We start from the raw sequence: 16,765 nt of genomic DNA, 5'->3' as shown, positions 1-16,765 counted from the left end.
TCCGGTTCAAGTAAAATTGGTTTTCTTAAAACGCGAAAAATGGAGCTTATAATTCTGAATACGGTTTCTACAACTCGACGCGCTCTTGAAAGTCGGTAGTTAAAAATTCTTTCAATAGGTCCTGCCTCTGGATTTCCTTCGAAGGGCCTCATAGTATATTCGTTTAACGCAAAAACCTTATCACCAACCATGAAATATGGAATTTCCAAACTATGGTATTTGAAGTATTGATGGAGGTTGAATATTCAATGACTTTTCTTCACGTTTTTTATATAAATTAATGGTCTTGAAAACTCTACTATCTGATATGCGTCCTTGGCAACCAATATCAACATATATAAAATTATAATTTGCATCCACTACAGCAAACAAGACAATGCTAAAAAAGTGCTTATAATTATAATATTCGGCCCTACTATTTATAGCTGTTTGTAACATTATATGTTTCCCATCGATTGCGCCAATAACATGCGGGAAATTCCATTTTTCCTCAAATTCTTATGCGATTGATAACCATTCTTGTTCAGTATTTGGAACCTGTAATTAATCATAATAAAGTACAATTCATTTTTTAATATTGTTTCAGACATCAAATAAAATGAAGATGAAGATTCTGGAGAAACACAAAATGAAGAAGAACTCGTCAAAGACACTTTAATAACTGTTTCTGATGAAGTGCCATTTACTCTACAAAAAAATTCATTTGTGCGTTTACGTAAAAGGTCTCGACCTAATCCAAAGTCTGATGATAATAATGATGCAAGATTGCAAGAGGCATTTTAAATACTTGAAGATAGTACAAATTCTCAAAATAAAGCTCTATGTTTTACGTTTGGATAGCACGTTAGCAATGAATTAAGAAAATATGACGCACTTTGGCATGTGTAAAGCAAGCAATTATGAATATTTTATTTGAAGCTAATATCGGACATTACAGTTCCGGTTTTGGCACTGAAAATTATAGTTGGTCTCTAAGACAAAACAATACCGCTACATCGTCAGCATCTTCTACATCAATTTCGGTGTCGCCATATTCTACTACAGTCCGACTCCACTTCCTGTTTATTCGCCAACTCAAAAAGAAAATGTAGAAAAATCGGTTTCTTCTTTTGTAGAATTTAATCAAATAATGAGTCCTCTAATGAAAATGCTGGTAATTCATTAATTTTCAACTTTAAAATGACAGTTTTTATCAATTGATATTTTCAAATTAAATTTTTCAGCTTTAAAATATTATTACTATTTCTCTATATGATTAACGTTTTTTATGATTATGATTTTTGTTCTTTCATTAAAACTACATTACTTTGATTTAGACTATTATGCCTCTATATAATTAATGTATTTTTATAATTATGATTTTTGTTTCCGTGAGGGATTGCTAGTCCCCCATCGGGCGCCTCCCTGGGTGGCGGATCGAGGAACGCTCATCAGCTTGCTGGAGAGTACCGAGGAAATAAAATACCCGGGGTGGACCAAAACTAGCGTCAAAACTGGATGATGGAAAGAACAACAACGGATACAATTACCCCAGGTGGTAGTACAGGCCTAGGCCTGGAAAATCCATCCTCCGAAGAGGCAGACCCCATGGATTCTGGGGGGGGGGGGGAAGTCATCGTTCAGTAAAAGTAATGAAACAAAAAAAGCATCTTAAATCGACCACAGGCACCAACTCTTGAAAGACAGCGTTCAGCGTCGTTTGGTGGCACTACGTCGCCCCATGAGAAACATAACAGGAAATGAAAGATGATAAGCAAAAAAGGCAGCGACTCAGCCCTGAAAACTAGTATAGGAACCTAAAACAGTCTACGCTTGGAACTTATTGGTTAAGCTCTCTAGTACAAACAATAACCAATAAACAGATATGCTACCCTTAATCTTGAGGAAGAAGATGAAATTAAAATTAGTAATAAAGCTCCAAAACCACCATCCATTTACGTCGATCGGGTGAGCAGTATAAAACTTCTCACTGAACTGTTGAATAATACTGTCCAAAATGAATATGAAATAAAGATTCTAAAAGCTGAAGAGGTTAAGATACAATCCAAAACTACTGAAGCTTACTACTCCACTATAGTTAAGGAATTCCAGAAAAAGGGTACGGAATTCCATACGTATAAATTAAAACAGGACAGGAGTTTCAGGGTTGTACTCAAGAATATTCATCCCACTGACACTTCTGAACATAAATCTACTATTGAGGATTATGGTCATCAAGTAGTCAGTGTATAGAATATAAATAGACTATCAAAAAGACCACTGTCAATGTTCTTCATAGACCTCAAACCAAATGCAAACAAGTCAATCTACAACATTAAACTCCTTCTAAACTGTCTGGTTGTGTTTGAAGCACCGAGACCTAAAAGACAGATTCCCGAGTGTGTAACCTGTCAAAGGTATGGTCATACTCGGAGTTTCTGCTTCCGTAGCGTCCAGATGCGTTAAGTGGACCATGCTACCGCAAACTGCCTCAGGAGAGACAGATCTGATTAAATTTAGTGTGTTCTCTGTGGAACCATCCTGCAAATTACAAAGGGAGTAATGTACGTAAGGAACTTAAGAAGTCTAGATTCCCTCCTCTAAGACTCAGGAAAATCTCAGTTTCGAAATCTCCAATTAAAATTGTCAAAATATATGCCGAAGTTACTGGCCCAAACTCAAATCTTAGAATTTTAAATCAAATCAAGTCATCCCTCCAGGACAAGGAGCAAAATACCACGCTACAAAACGACCTCCATGATCTAAAAGGTTATTTCAAAACATTATGCACGAATTGACGACTGTCACAAATATGATGACAGAACTAATAGCCAAACTTGGAAACTATCCGACTCCTTAAAATAGTCTTGTGGAAGGCCAATGGGCTGGCACGACATATAGAAGAACTCAAAGTTTTCCTCTATACCTTTAAAATAAATCTAATTTTCATATCTGAAACCCATTTTACCGAAAAAAGTTTTGCAAATATTCCAAATTATAAATCCTACTACACAAACCACCCTGACAGCTCATGGTGGCACGGCCATGTTTATAAAAAATAACATCAAATACCATTAGCTAAACTCTTACTATAAAGAGTTCATCCAAGCAACTAGTATCGTTATTGAACTGGATCAGTCACATCACGGTGTCAGCGGTCTACTGTCCTCTTACCTATCCTATATTCTATAAAGGATATGCATTTCAGGGAGTTCTTCTGCTCCCTGGGAAGACGTTTCATTGCTGGAGAGGATTTTAATGCCAAGCATATGCACTGGGGATCTCGTCAAACCCTCCGGCAATTGTTCAAGGTTTTGCAATCCTTGGGCCTAAATACTTTGTCTTCTAGCAAACCAACTTATTAGCTCACAGATAAGTCCAAAATTCCTGATCTTATTGATTTTGGAGTGACTAGAGGTATCTTCAAAAATTACTTTGAAGTCAAGTCTTGTTTGGAAATGTCCTCGGATTATACTCCTGTACAAATAACCTTAATGAGTGAAATTATATGCAAACCTCGAAATTGCATGCTCCATAACAACAAAACTGATTGGTCCTATTTTCATGACTTCTTGAAGAATACTTTGTCCTTAAATATAAGACTTAAGTCGGAAGGGGATATTGTATCGGCAGTAGAGCATTTTACGACTCCAGTGCAAAATGTTGCTTGGGAATCTACTCTGACTTTAAAAGCAAAGAAAATTAATTTATCTTTTTCTAAGTTAATACTGGATCTTGTAGCTGAAAAAAGACGCTTGAGGAAACAATGGCAACGATCCGGTTGCCCTCAGCTAAAAACTAGTTTAAACCGTATTACTAAAAAACGAAAGAGACTCTGGACTCAGAAAAAAACCTTGGAATAAAAAATTATTTACAGCATTTAGATGCCACTGCGGCTAGTGATTATTCGCTCTGGAAGGCCACCAAGAAATTGAAGCAACCTAAGATTGCCACTGCACCGTTACGTAAGGATGCGAACTGGCCCCGTGCACCCTGATCTCCCGTAGACCCCGTCCCACCGGGGTTCAGTGACGAAAGTAGCGAGGAAGAGGCGAGGAAGAGGAGGGAGCGAATGACGCTGAGGGGGGAGGGGAGTAATTCCCTTCCCATACCCCCTCTGGTGCGTCGTCCTCATTCCCTCTTCCCCTTTCCCCAGTAAGTCTTCTCTCCCGCCATAAAGGCTTAATTGTGAACTCGGGGTTACTTTTTGGTAACCCCGGCATTATCCCGCACCTCCCCTCGCCCCGAACATAAAGCCGCCAGGGAAGGGCCGGATGGGATGGGAGAGGTTTTTCCTCCCTGTTAATCTCTCCGGCTTTCTCCCCGGCGGCAAGTGAAGGAAAAGGGGAGTCGGGGAGGCGAGGTATCAATTGCCGCACAAACCTTCTTTCCCGACTCTTCTCCCAAGGGGGAGCAAGGGGACACGCGCAGGAAATCCGTGCTCCCTTCCAACGCTCTCCCACAATTAGCGAAGAAGTGCAACGGTGAGTGTCCCCGTTCCGTCGCAGGGGGGCAACACCATGTCTCCACAGTTGGCTATCACTGGCGGACTCAGCCCGCCAGTGGGAAGAGAGCCCTTCTAGGGCGCGGGCGAGGGGAGGTGCGGGATAATGCCGCTGGCGAAGCCCGCCCTCCCCTTAAATCGCCAGGTTAGGACATCCGTAGGGGTTTTAGTGGGTATGCCCGTTAAATAGGGAGAGTCCCACATACTCTGGAGGAGTTCCCGATCTTCCGGGGAATGCGTAACGCATTTCCTCTACATAGAAAAGAAAGATGGGAACTGGGCAAGAAGTGATATAGAAAAGACAGAAATCTTTGCTGATTACCTAAAAAAAGTTTTTACACCGTACCAATACGAGGGCACCGATGAGCACAAAAAAGCATCTTACTTGAGTTAAATTCTCTAGCCTTCTCAAATAAACCTATTAAAAGGTTCTCTAAAACTGAAGTTATAGAAACTATAAAGTTGAAACTTGAAAAAGCACCAGGTTATGACCTCATAACTGGTAGGGTATTTAGAGAGTTACCTGAGGAGGGTTTATCCTTTTTTATTCACTTGTTCAATGCAATCTTGGATATTGGATTTGTTCCTCCTCAGTGAAAGACAGCTCATATTAAAATGTTACTTAAGCCTGACAACAAACCTGATGATTCAAAATCTTATAGAACTATTAGTTTGCTTTCAATAATAGCAAAGGTCTTTGAGGTCTTGTTACTTTCAAGGATCCTACCTATTATCAAACAAACATATTTGATCCCTGTCCACGAATTTGGCTTTAAAAAGAAGCATAGGACAATTGAGTAGGTTCATAGACTTTCAAAAAAAATACATCAGTCTCTTGAAGAGAAAGAATATTGCGCTGCGATCTTCCTGGATCCCGTATGGGGTTGCTAGTCCCCCATCGGGCGCCTTCCCAGGTGGCGGATTGGGAAACGCTCTCCAGTTTGAAGGGTACCGGGGAAATAAAATACCCGGGATGGACCAAAAACTAACATTATAGCAATGGAAACACAGTCACGAAAAGTTGTATCCCAGGTGGCATCCCGAGCAATCTCGGAAAATCCACTCTCCTTGGAAGCAAACTCCACGGATTTTGGGGGGGGGGAGACAATCATTGCATAATAAGAAAGTGATTGACAATGCCACTCTAGTAGATGAGTCGCATATAAGTAAGAGAAACTGTCAATAAAAGGTGCACCAGGAATACCTGCACACTTAAACAGGCCACGTTCTCAATCTCTAAGCGAACCAGCCGTTAACACAAAGGGAGAGAATTGGACGGTTGCATCCAACAAAAAAAGACCGAGAAATTCGACGGCCTCAGTAATAACATTAACGAAGCAGAAGACTCACCAAAGCATGAATTGCCATCAAAACCTCCACCAATTTTTGTTGATAGGGTCAGTAACATACAGCCTTTTATTCAAATGCTTAACGATTTCGTCAAGATTGACTATGACCTAAAAATACTAAGGGACGAACAAGTAAAAATCCAACCTAAAACATCCATGGCGTACACTACCATAGTTAAGTAGCTAGAACTAAAAGAAACCGAGTTCCATATATACAAACCTAAAGAGAAAAGAAGCTTCAAAGTAATATTGAAAAATTTTTCAACTGATGTGGCTGAAATTAAAACTGAATTAGAAAAGTTGGGATATATAATTACAAATATTTGGAATATTAAACAAAAAATAACTAAGAAACCTTTATCAATATTTATAATTGAACTAAAACAATACAAACAATAAGGATATATACAATATCAGAAACCTACTTCAGTGCCGCATCATTTTTGACCCCCCGCACCCTAAAAGGATGGTCCCACAGTGCGCGAGATGCCAGAGGTACGGACACACCAAATCATATTGTTACCGTAAAGCTAGATGTATAAAATGTGCTGGTAACCACCTTTCAGCCGACTGTGCCAGGAAAGGGAAGACTGACGGAGTCACCTGTGTACTATGTGGCGGAAATCACCTAGCCAACTACAAGGGTTGCACAGTGTATAAGGAATTACAGTACAGTAAATATTCTAGTATGAGACCAAAGAAACAATCTACTTTAACAATAGATAAAAGGGTACTAGATACACGTAGTCAAGCAAATAAATCCTATTCTAACATACGACCAGGCGTATCATATGCGCAGACCAAATCACATAAAAATCCCACTATTAAAGAGGATCTCGTAACCCAACCAGACTCTATGCAGTTGCTAAACAGATAATTTACATAAGTTAATAAAAATGTACAATGAGATTATCGAACAAATAAATACAATGACAAAATTAATGGTAAGCTACGTTGGCAGATTGACAGCATCTTCAACGAAATAAAGTTAGTGCTATGGAATGCCAATGGGCTTTCCTAACATGCACTCGAGCTAAAAGTATTTATTGCAACTCATGAAATTGACATAATATTAATCTCTGAAACGCATTTTACACACAAAAATTACTTCTCTATGCCATACTATAAATTTTATCAGACAAATCACCCGGATGGCAAAGCACACGGCGGTACGGCTATTATTGTAAAGGGCAGCATTAGACACTTTGTGAGTAACTTTTTCAGTAATAATCACATTCAAGGCACTACTATCGTTATTGAAGGCCGTACCGGATAACTTACTATAGCAGCGGTTTACTGTCCCCTCAGATACTCCATAACGAAAGATGAATATGTCATTTTTTAATGCACTTGGACGACGGTTCATAGCCGAAGGAGATTACAGTGCCAAACACCCCTTGTAGGGATCAAGACTTACAACACCGAAAGGACGTCAACTTTCTCTCGCAATTAATATCTTGAGATTAGAGATTATCTCCACAGGCCAATCTACCTACTGGCCTTCAGATAGGAAAAAAGTACCAGATCTAATAGATTTCTGCATAACAAAAAACATCTAAAAACTACTTTCGATGTGGGATCGAGCTTTGAGTTGTCCTCTGACCACTCACCGATACTGGTCTCATTGCATTCCCAAGTTTGTACAAAAGTCGCAAAATGCAAGCTCCATAGCTGCAAAACAAATTGGAATAAATTTTGGGAGATTGTGGTTGACACTCTAGACACAAATATTGTTCTAAAAAGCGATGATGATATAACCATGCGGTACAGAATTTCAACGAATGTGTGCAGAGAGTAGCATGGGAATCTACACCTGCCAACCACCAGGTAAACCTTAAGCCAACTTGCTCTCCAACAGTCAAAAAACTATTGAATAATAAGAAGAAATCATATAAACTCTAGCAATTAACAAGACATCCAAAACATAAAAAACAGCTTAATTTCTTAACAAAAAAATTGAAGAATGTTCTGGTAAAAGAGAGGAATGCTGAAATCCAAGACTACTTAAGGAATTTGGATGTTACAGCTATATCTAACTACTTCTTATGGAGAGTTATGAAAAAAATAAATCAGCCTTAACCCTCCCTTGCCTCATTACGTAAGCAAGACGGAAGCTGGACAAGAAGTGACGAAGAGAAGGTATTAACGTTCGCAAACCATCTCAGTGAAGTTTTTACACTGTCTGTTGAGGGAGATTCTCAAATGGTGCTTGGGAATACCACTACTCAAAATGCAATAAATCAAACTCCAAAATTCAAGATAAAAGACGTTGGAAACATTATCCAAAAAATGGACCTTAAGAAAGCTCCCAGATATAATCTTATTATTACACCAAAACTCCTTAAGGAACTTCCTCCGGTTGGTGTTAAATTCCTGACGCTTATTTGTAGTGCCATCCTGCAGAACTTCTTTGTTCCTCCCCAATGGAAAGTGGCTGAAGTTATCTTAATCTTAAAAACTTGGTAAACCTAAGATATGAAATCGTATAGGCCTATCAGCTTATTGCCTATCTCGTCAAAAGTTATGGAAATATTAATTCTAAAAAATTTAAATCAAATTATTGAAGATAAAAAAATAATTCCTGAGCATCAGTTTGGTTTCAGAAGGAACTATAGTACAATAGAACAAATCCACAGAATTGTTATTAAAATAAATTTTTGCTTCCAAAATAGGAAGTACTGTTCGACAGTCTTATTAGATATATCCCAGGCGTTCGACAAGGTATGGCACGATGGCCTCCTGAGTAAAATTAGGAACATATTCCCCACGAACTATTTCCTATTTCTTCATTCATATCTAACGAATAGATACTTTCGGGTTAGGTACGATAATGCAACAACTAAGTTACATAAAATTAAAGCTGGAGTACCTCAAGGTAATGTGCTAGGTCCTACGTTATACCTTTTGTACGCTGCAGACCTACCAGTAACGGAGGGAACGTTAATTGGAACCTTTGTCGACGACACAGTCATTCTGACTACACGTGATGACCCGACTATTGCCTCTAATAATTTACAAAACAGCCTTAACGAAATCGACCGATGGTCTAAGAGGTGGAATATCAGAATTAATGAATCAAAATCAGTTTAAGTCACATACACAACCAGACATGGGACATGCCCTCCTGTCAAACTTAATGGAACAAATCACAAGAACACAATTTCCTCAAGCTGACGATGCGAAATATCTAGGTATGTATCTAGATAGGAAACTAAATTGGAGAACTAACATATTTACAAAGCGCAAACAACTAGAACTCAAATTAAGAAAGATGTACTGGCTCTTGGGACATAATTCACAAATAAACTTAAATAGTAAACTGCTATTATACAAGTGCATACTCAAACCTATTTGGACCTATGAGATTCAATTCTGAGGTACTGCTGCCAACTCCAACATAGAAATCCGACAGAGATTTCAAACCAAATTATTGAGAATAATAACGAACGCACCATGGTATGTTACTAATGAGACTCTACACAAAGATCTGGGCATCCTGACGGTTAAAGAGGAGATAAACAGAATGGCAATTATATGTACAGGGTGTCCCGGAACACTCTTAACAACGCTCGTGAGCAGGTAGGACACAGTAAATTGAGCAAAAAAGTCTTATACCATTTTGCGATTTTCGCAATAATTATTAAAATATTAATTAAAAACGCTTAGCGAACAATATTATACATATCTACAAGATATCCGGTAATAATCGCCCCAACTCTCTAGGGTAGATAGAGCAGGTCAAACTGAACATAAAAGTCCTGTATCATTTTGCAATTAGCGCAATAATTATTGAACTATTATTTAAAAACGCTCAGGGTATGCTGAGCGCTATATGCGGCGCGCGCTTATATGCTGAGCGTTTTGTGTAACTGCTAGTTGCAAATTCAGATTTTTTCTTAAAGATAACTGTAAACCCCTGCGTAACTAGCCTTACTAGATTATAGCCATTTTGTATTGCGTGCGCAGCAGTCGACTAATCTTTTAGTTCCTAAGCGTCACGAAAACGGCGCTGTCGTGGCATGACGGCGTAGAACCGTTATTCGAGTAGCGGCAGTTGAGAAACTGCTTTCAATCACGACCGACATAGTTACCGGCTCTCGTCAACGTTCGTCTCATATGAATACGTTTGTATATACACGCGTTGTACGGTGTTTTGTACGTTATTGTACGGTGTTTGTACAGCGTAACCACTGAGTGTGTAATAAACCTCGTCTGACAAAGTACAGATGATAAAATACAAATTGAAGCGACATATCTTTACATGAAATTGCCTTTCCTGAATTATCTCGCCTAACCGCAAACCCAATCCTTACAATAACTATATGTTTTCTTTACACCAATTAATTTGTTTCATTATTCTGTGCATAAAAGTATTAAAGTAAGATAATCGAAAAATGAATATTTTACGAGATATCTTGTATTTTATGTAAAAAATTTGCAACTTTGAAGCCTTATAACTCGAAAAGTACTTCACGAAAAAACATTTGATTATAGTGTTTTAGAAAGCTTTCGAGATAAGCTACAAGAATATGCAATAATATATAGGATATTCCATTTAAAAAAATTGACGTGACCTTCAAATGAAAATTCAACATCAAACCAATGGTACTATCTTATGGCCTCTTCGAAATCCTAAAACTTTTGTTTGAATTTTTTTTTCCGGCAACGCTTACTTTTCGAGATATTTCACTGGAGGAATTAAAATGGGACACCCTGTATAACGTATAGGGTGAATCACTGGATTCTCTCCTAGCACGCTATAGTTTATCATACAAACCTTTTGTTAAAAGTTCCATCGCAGTGACAGATTGCAATAATAGTAGGGGTTAAAAAAAATCTTCCTAGATGTTTTGCAGGCCTTTGACCGAGCATGAAGGCCTATTATATAAAATCAAAAGAGACTTTCCGGAGAACTATTTCGTCTTGTTAAAATCCTATCTCTCTAAAAGGCACTTTCTAATTGGTTATGAAGATGCACAATCTGGTCTCTATCAAATCCAGGCTGGCGTGCTTCAGAGGAGCGTTCTAGGCCCTATATTATATCTACTTTACACGGCGGATCCTCCTTCTGATCAGACTGTCATCATTGGAACCTGCTGACAATACGGCAGTTTTGGCATCACATTCGGACCATAGAGTAGCATCTACCATTCTCCAATCTTGCCTAAATAAGATAATAAAATGGACAAAAGATTGGAATATTATATTAAACGAGTTCAAATCTGTTCAAGTTACGTTTGCGACAAGAATTGAGACATGCCCTCCAATTAAAATAAATGACATAGAAGTACCTCAAGCTGAAAAAATTAAATATCCTGAAATTCACTTGAATAAGAAGTTATTATGGAAAACACACATTCTCACAAAAAGAAAACAGCTAGGAATTCAATTACAGAAAATGTACTGGCTGTTGAGCAGATCACAATTAAACCTTGGAAGTAAATTATTTCTATACAAAGCCATACTAAAACCTGTTTGGACGTATGGGTTAATATTGTGAGGAACAGCCTCTCATTCAAATATTGAAATTATTCAAAGGTTCTAATCAAAAATGCTCAGAATTATCACAAACGTACCATGGTATATTACAAATGATGCACTACATAGAGACTTGAATATACCTACAGTGCGTGAAGAGATTACTTCAAAAATCAAATCCTATAGTGATAAGACACTACATCATCCAAACCCCCTTATTAACCATCTCATGATTCGAGATAACTCGGTAAGAAGACCTAAAAGGAAAACCCTTCCTGATTTATTAACATGCTAATAGCATTTTAATTTTCTAAATGTGCCACTGGGCACATTTCTCTCAAGTCTATTCCCTCAAACAAATTGCTTAATATCCTCTTAGGACAGATTGTAAAATATTTAGGAATTAGAAAAAAATTAATTTTATTCTTCGAATAAGACTGTATTGCTAGTCCTACTGCACTTATACTGTATAAATTAATAAAATTAAAATAATTATTTTGCAATTACTATGTATTTTATTTAACATTACGTTTTTTTTACTTTAATATATTTTTGTAGAGCCTTCATTAGTGCTTCGCAAATTTCTAGGATTATTTTCGACATTGATTGTTTTGATACTCGAAAAAGATATTGCAAACTTGTATACGAGTCTCCAGTGGCTAAAAATCTCAATGTTATAGCCAATCTTTTCTTTACTGTAATTGCTTCTCGAAAGGAGATATCCACTTTTTTCACATTTTTTGACATTCGGGTAAAGTTTATTATTGTCTCCTCTATCAATTCAAATGTTATATCTTTTAGAAGTTGACCATCATATTGTAATTGTTTCCTATATAACTCTTTTATCCATGTTTTTGTTTTTGTTTCTTTTTTTATTCATAATTGAATCAATTAAAATAAATGCAGCGCACAGCAGCACAACGTGTACTTTCCATATTATTTCGCGAACATTAGTGATTTGTTGGAGCACTTGCCGCGTACGACTGCCGTGTTTTATGTAAAAAAAATAAAAAGGAGTTTTGACGATATATTCGATCACGGCAAACTGCCGCGCTCGAACATGTCGCGCATAGTGGATACGCGGTTTATCTATAATATAATTAAACAGATAATTATATTATCTGTTGAATATTTAATTAAACAGATAATCGTAATTATGACTATTGATTAATTAAAAATTATCCGATTTATATCGTGTTTGGTGTCATTTTAATCAGAAAAATCTTATTAATTTATTAAAATTATTTTTAAACCGATAAAATGCGAAATTAAAGTTTCAATTTTTGTTTTATAAGATGTTTATATATTATAGATAAGATAAGATCTTCGCGAAATTGGTTAGTCGTCGAAAGAGAGAGAGAGGGAGGGAGTTAGGGAGGGCGGGAGGAAGGAGGGGGAAAGAGGGAGAGGGGGAAGGAGAGAGAAAGGGAGGGAGGGAGGGAGGGAGGGAAGGAGAGAGAAAAAGAGAGGGGGTGGAGGGGGTGGAAGGAGGGGGTTGGGAGAGAGGGAGGGAAAGAGAGAGATTGATTTGATTGATTGATTGATCTTTATTAGCTTTCTCAGCTATTTGTAGTACATAAAATTACATATTTAAATTACATTATTATATATATATTCTTTTAACCTACGCTTAAATGATTCAATTTTTCACTACTTTTTGTTTCGGCTGGTAACGCGTTATACATTTTCACTCCTTCGTAGAACATACTCTTTTGCGCGTTTCTTGTTCTACGAAGTTGTATTGCAATGTCCCCGGCTTGTCGTGTTTGTCTTTCACTCTCATTTCCTATTATTTCTATTCTATTTCTTAATTGATTTGGTAACATATTCTTCAAAATCTTAAAAATAAATATGTACACGTTATAATATAGCCTTTGTCTTACGGACATGAACTGCAACGTTTGCAGCATATGTTCCACTTTGGTATATCTATCATATTGCAATATAACTCTCATGACTCGAATTTGCGCTATCTGTAATTTATCCAGCTGTGTTTCCCCCATATCTATTAACAACGTTGCACAGTATTCAAAGTGAGGCACTATAATTGATTTATATACAATGCACCTGGTATACATTGATATAAATTTACCTATTCTATTTAAAAAACTTGTTTTTTTCCTATTTTTTTTAACATATAATCACAGTGGTCTTTAAATCGGAGTCTATCATCAATAATTATACCCAAGTATTTAATTGTTTCTACTCGTTCTATCTCAGTTCCATCCGAACATTTCAACGCAATATTTCCTTTCAATTCTTTCCTTATATTCCTGACTATCATGTATTTAGTTTTTCCTGCGTTTATTTTCAATTTATTTACATTCATTTATTTTTCTACTATTCTAAATACCATATTCATTTTATTCTCTAATTCCGCACTGCTTACTCCACTTACATATATTAATGTATCATCTGCAAACATTTTTATACTACATTTTTCCGGGCAGACTTTAACTATATCATTTATATATACAATAAATAATAAAGGCCCTAAAACTGACCCTTGTGGCACGCCATATTCTGTGTCAATCAGTTTCGACCATTTATTATTGAAACGGACCTGTTGTGTCCTATTATTTAAATACGATTTTAACCATTTTAGTACCATTCCTCTAATTCCGTATTGATATATTTTCTCTATTAATCTTTCTCTATCTATTGTTTCGAACGCTCGTTTAAGATCCATAAAAATTACCCCTACCATTTTTCCCTCACTAACTATCAATTTCCATTCGTCGATAACAGTTTGAATCGCCGTTTCACACGAATACTGTCTTCTAAAGCCCGATTGATGTTCCGTTATAACATCATTAGATTCAAGGTACATTTCAATTTGTTTTTTTACTACTAATTCTAATACTTTTTCGAAATTTGGTAGCATATTAATAGGCCTACATTCACTTGCTTTTTTAGCTTTTTCTATTTTTGGTATCGGTATTATTGTCGATGTTTTCCAACTCTCTGGAAAACAACCATCTCTCAAAGAAGAGAGAGGGAGAGGGAGGGAGAGGGAGGGAGAGGGAGAGATGAACGACATCAAAGAGTTCCGAAGTCACGTTCGCGAGGATTTTTTATCTATTGTTTTTCATAGAAAATAAAACTTTTTTATTTCGTATTTTATCGATTTGAAAATAATTTTAATGGATTAATGAGATTTTTGCGATTAAAATGACACCAAATACGATATAAGTCGGATAATTTTTAATTAATCAATAGTCATAATTACGATTATCCTTCTAATAAATATTATCCGATTTATGTCATGTTTGGTATCGTTTTAATTGTAAAAATTTCTGCAAATTATTTGCAATCCGATAAAATATGAAATAAAAAATTTTATTTTCAATAGTAAGATGACATATAATACGAAAATTGTATTATCGACAATTTTAGTTCCGCTTAGATGAGGCACTAACCCGTCGAAGTTTAACTGTCCTTTTAAGATCCCCTTAAGAAGTTTAATTCTTGTTCTTCATTTTCATTATATATATATTAGTTTTTCAAGTGAAATAAAAAAGAAATGAAAATGAAGAACAAGAATTTAACTTTTTAATGATACAAATATATTTATAAATTTTTTAAACATGAATGTTTCAAACTCAAAGAAAATTTATTATTCATTGATTACAGATCTTTTTTTATTGTTGTACTGGCTAGATTGTATTAGTTGAGTTTTTCTTTCTTCTTTCAACATGAAGAAAAATAGATAGCCTATAAACTAGTCCAGCCTATACAAGTGCACTCATTGTCAGTGCAGCAATAAAAAACAGAGCTTATGTCAAAACTAATGCGGGCTAGTGTAGCTCATATAGCAATAACTAACAAGGAAAGAGTTGAAAGTGTCCCCCTCCGATTTTAATGAGCTTTGAATATGTTGTAGTCTAAGTCAAAATAAGGGACACGTATTTCTTTTATGTGCTCTTACGGCCGTTAAGCGGGTGAAACGCTTTCTTGAAAGAAATCGGTTTTTATATTTGTGAGCGAATACCGTCAAAACAATAAGAGATATAAAAAAAAGTTTCCAATAAAAGTTTTATGGTTTTTAATGTACTTTAAAACTGTACAATCAGATTTTTTTTAAATGTCATATTTTTCAAAATCCCTCGCCTCTTTCAATTTTAAAAAATTTTAAAATTTATCTTATAACAAAACTTATAGCTCATTTAACGACAAATTCAACCATATATGATAAAGTTGTATTCCGAAGTCGCATTTTTCAGAAATAAACTAAAAATATCTCTATATACCACTATACGCGTGCTTTATCTGCTTCATGACACTCGCTATTCACAGCGACGGTTTCTTCTTCGTAAACTCACAGAAGCAACCATAAATTATCAATAAATAATTTATGAGAATATTTATAAATTATAGCAAAATTATATTTATATAATTTATAATTATATAATATATATATGTATATATACAGGGTGGACCATTTTAATCCATCTAGTCGAATATCTCGAAAACCAACCCCGGGAGAGAAAAATGTTTCAGACAAAAGTTGTTTGGTTTCGAGGGGGCCATAAGTTAATACCATTGGTTTAACCTTGAAGAATTATTTGAAGGTCACATAAAGGTCACCTTAATTTTTCTAAATGGCATCCCCTATTTTTTATTACATATTCTTGTAGCTGAGCTCGAGAGCTTTCTAAAACCCTGTAATCAAATGTTTCTTCATTGAGTACTTTTCGAGTTATAAAGCTCCAAAGTTGCAGTTTGAAAAAATTCAAAATATCTCGTAAAATATTCACTTTCCGATAGTCTTATCTTACATGATTCAACTAGTCAAGGCAAGATTTGGATCTAACCGGTCAAGGCAAGACCGGAACATGATCCAGCCAGTGAAGGCAAGATCTGAGCATGATGTAGCCAGTGAAGGTAAGATTCAAACATGCTCCATACCCTACACACACATTTTACATACACTTGCACACACCCTACACACACTCACACATAGGTTATGTGACATAACCTACACACATGTACACACACTTTACATGCTTTTACACACACCACACGAACACTCCACACACATACACACACACATTCCGCATACATTCACACATAACTTATATACACATACACATACCTCACACACACTTATACATACACATCCCACATTTACACACACAGATAATCGGCTCATGTAGACGATTGCTACAAATCCTGTTTGCAGAAGTACAAACCTGATTGATCCCTTGATTGTTCTTGATGTTCTACTCATCTCAAATAGTCTATTTTTGAAATAATATACCCTTTATTGTTTCCAAAGAAAATATCGACCAGAAAATTTATTTGTCACTATTTAGGAATCAATTGATTACGAAAATATCTTCCACTGTTGATCGGAGTATCAAACTTTATTACTCACAATCAGAAACTTACGTCTGCCGACAAACCCATGGCTGATTATCGTCCCTCAGAGATTGTTGATATTCTCCTTGTTCTC

General features: G+C 36.2%; 1 protein-coding gene across 1 annotated transcript; it reads right to left on the bottom strand.

The window, feature by feature from the left end:
* Positions 1-210: 210 nt before the first annotated feature.
* Positions 211-12,057, bottom strand: LOC140668848 (uncharacterized). The gene is made up of 3 exons (XM_072898176.1): positions 11,929-12,057; positions 2,388-2,520; positions 211-497 (listed from the first exon to the last, which is right to left on the bottom strand). Exons 1-3 carry the CDS (start codon positions 12,055-12,057, stop codon positions 211-213), a joined length of 549 nt encoding a protein of 182 aa, XP_072754277.1.
* Positions 12,058-16,765: the final 4,708 nt, after the last annotated feature.

Source organism: Anoplolepis gracilipes, chromosome 8 (genome assembly GCF_047496725.1).
Source record: "Anoplolepis gracilipes chromosome 8, ASM4749672v1, whole genome shotgun sequence".
Lineage (NCBI taxonomy): Eukaryota > Metazoa > Arthropoda > Insecta > Hymenoptera > Formicidae > Anoplolepis > Anoplolepis gracilipes.
This window is presented reverse-complemented; position numbering and strand designations above follow the sequence as displayed.

Bases quoted from the DNA above. Each gene is read 5' to 3' on its own strand.
- LOC140668848 (XM_072898176.1), bottom strand. From the start codon at position 12,057: ATGTCAAAAAATGTGAAAAAAGTGGATATCTCCTTTCGAGAAGCAATT. The intron at 2,521-11,928 runs GTATCAAAACAA...TGTAATTTGCAG, and splicing joins GTTTGCAATATCTTTTTCGA to GATGGTTCCACAGAGAACAC. The intron at 498-2,387 runs GTTACACACTCG...CAATCGCATAAG, and splicing joins TATGACCATACCTTTGACAG to AATTTGAGGAAAAATGGAAT.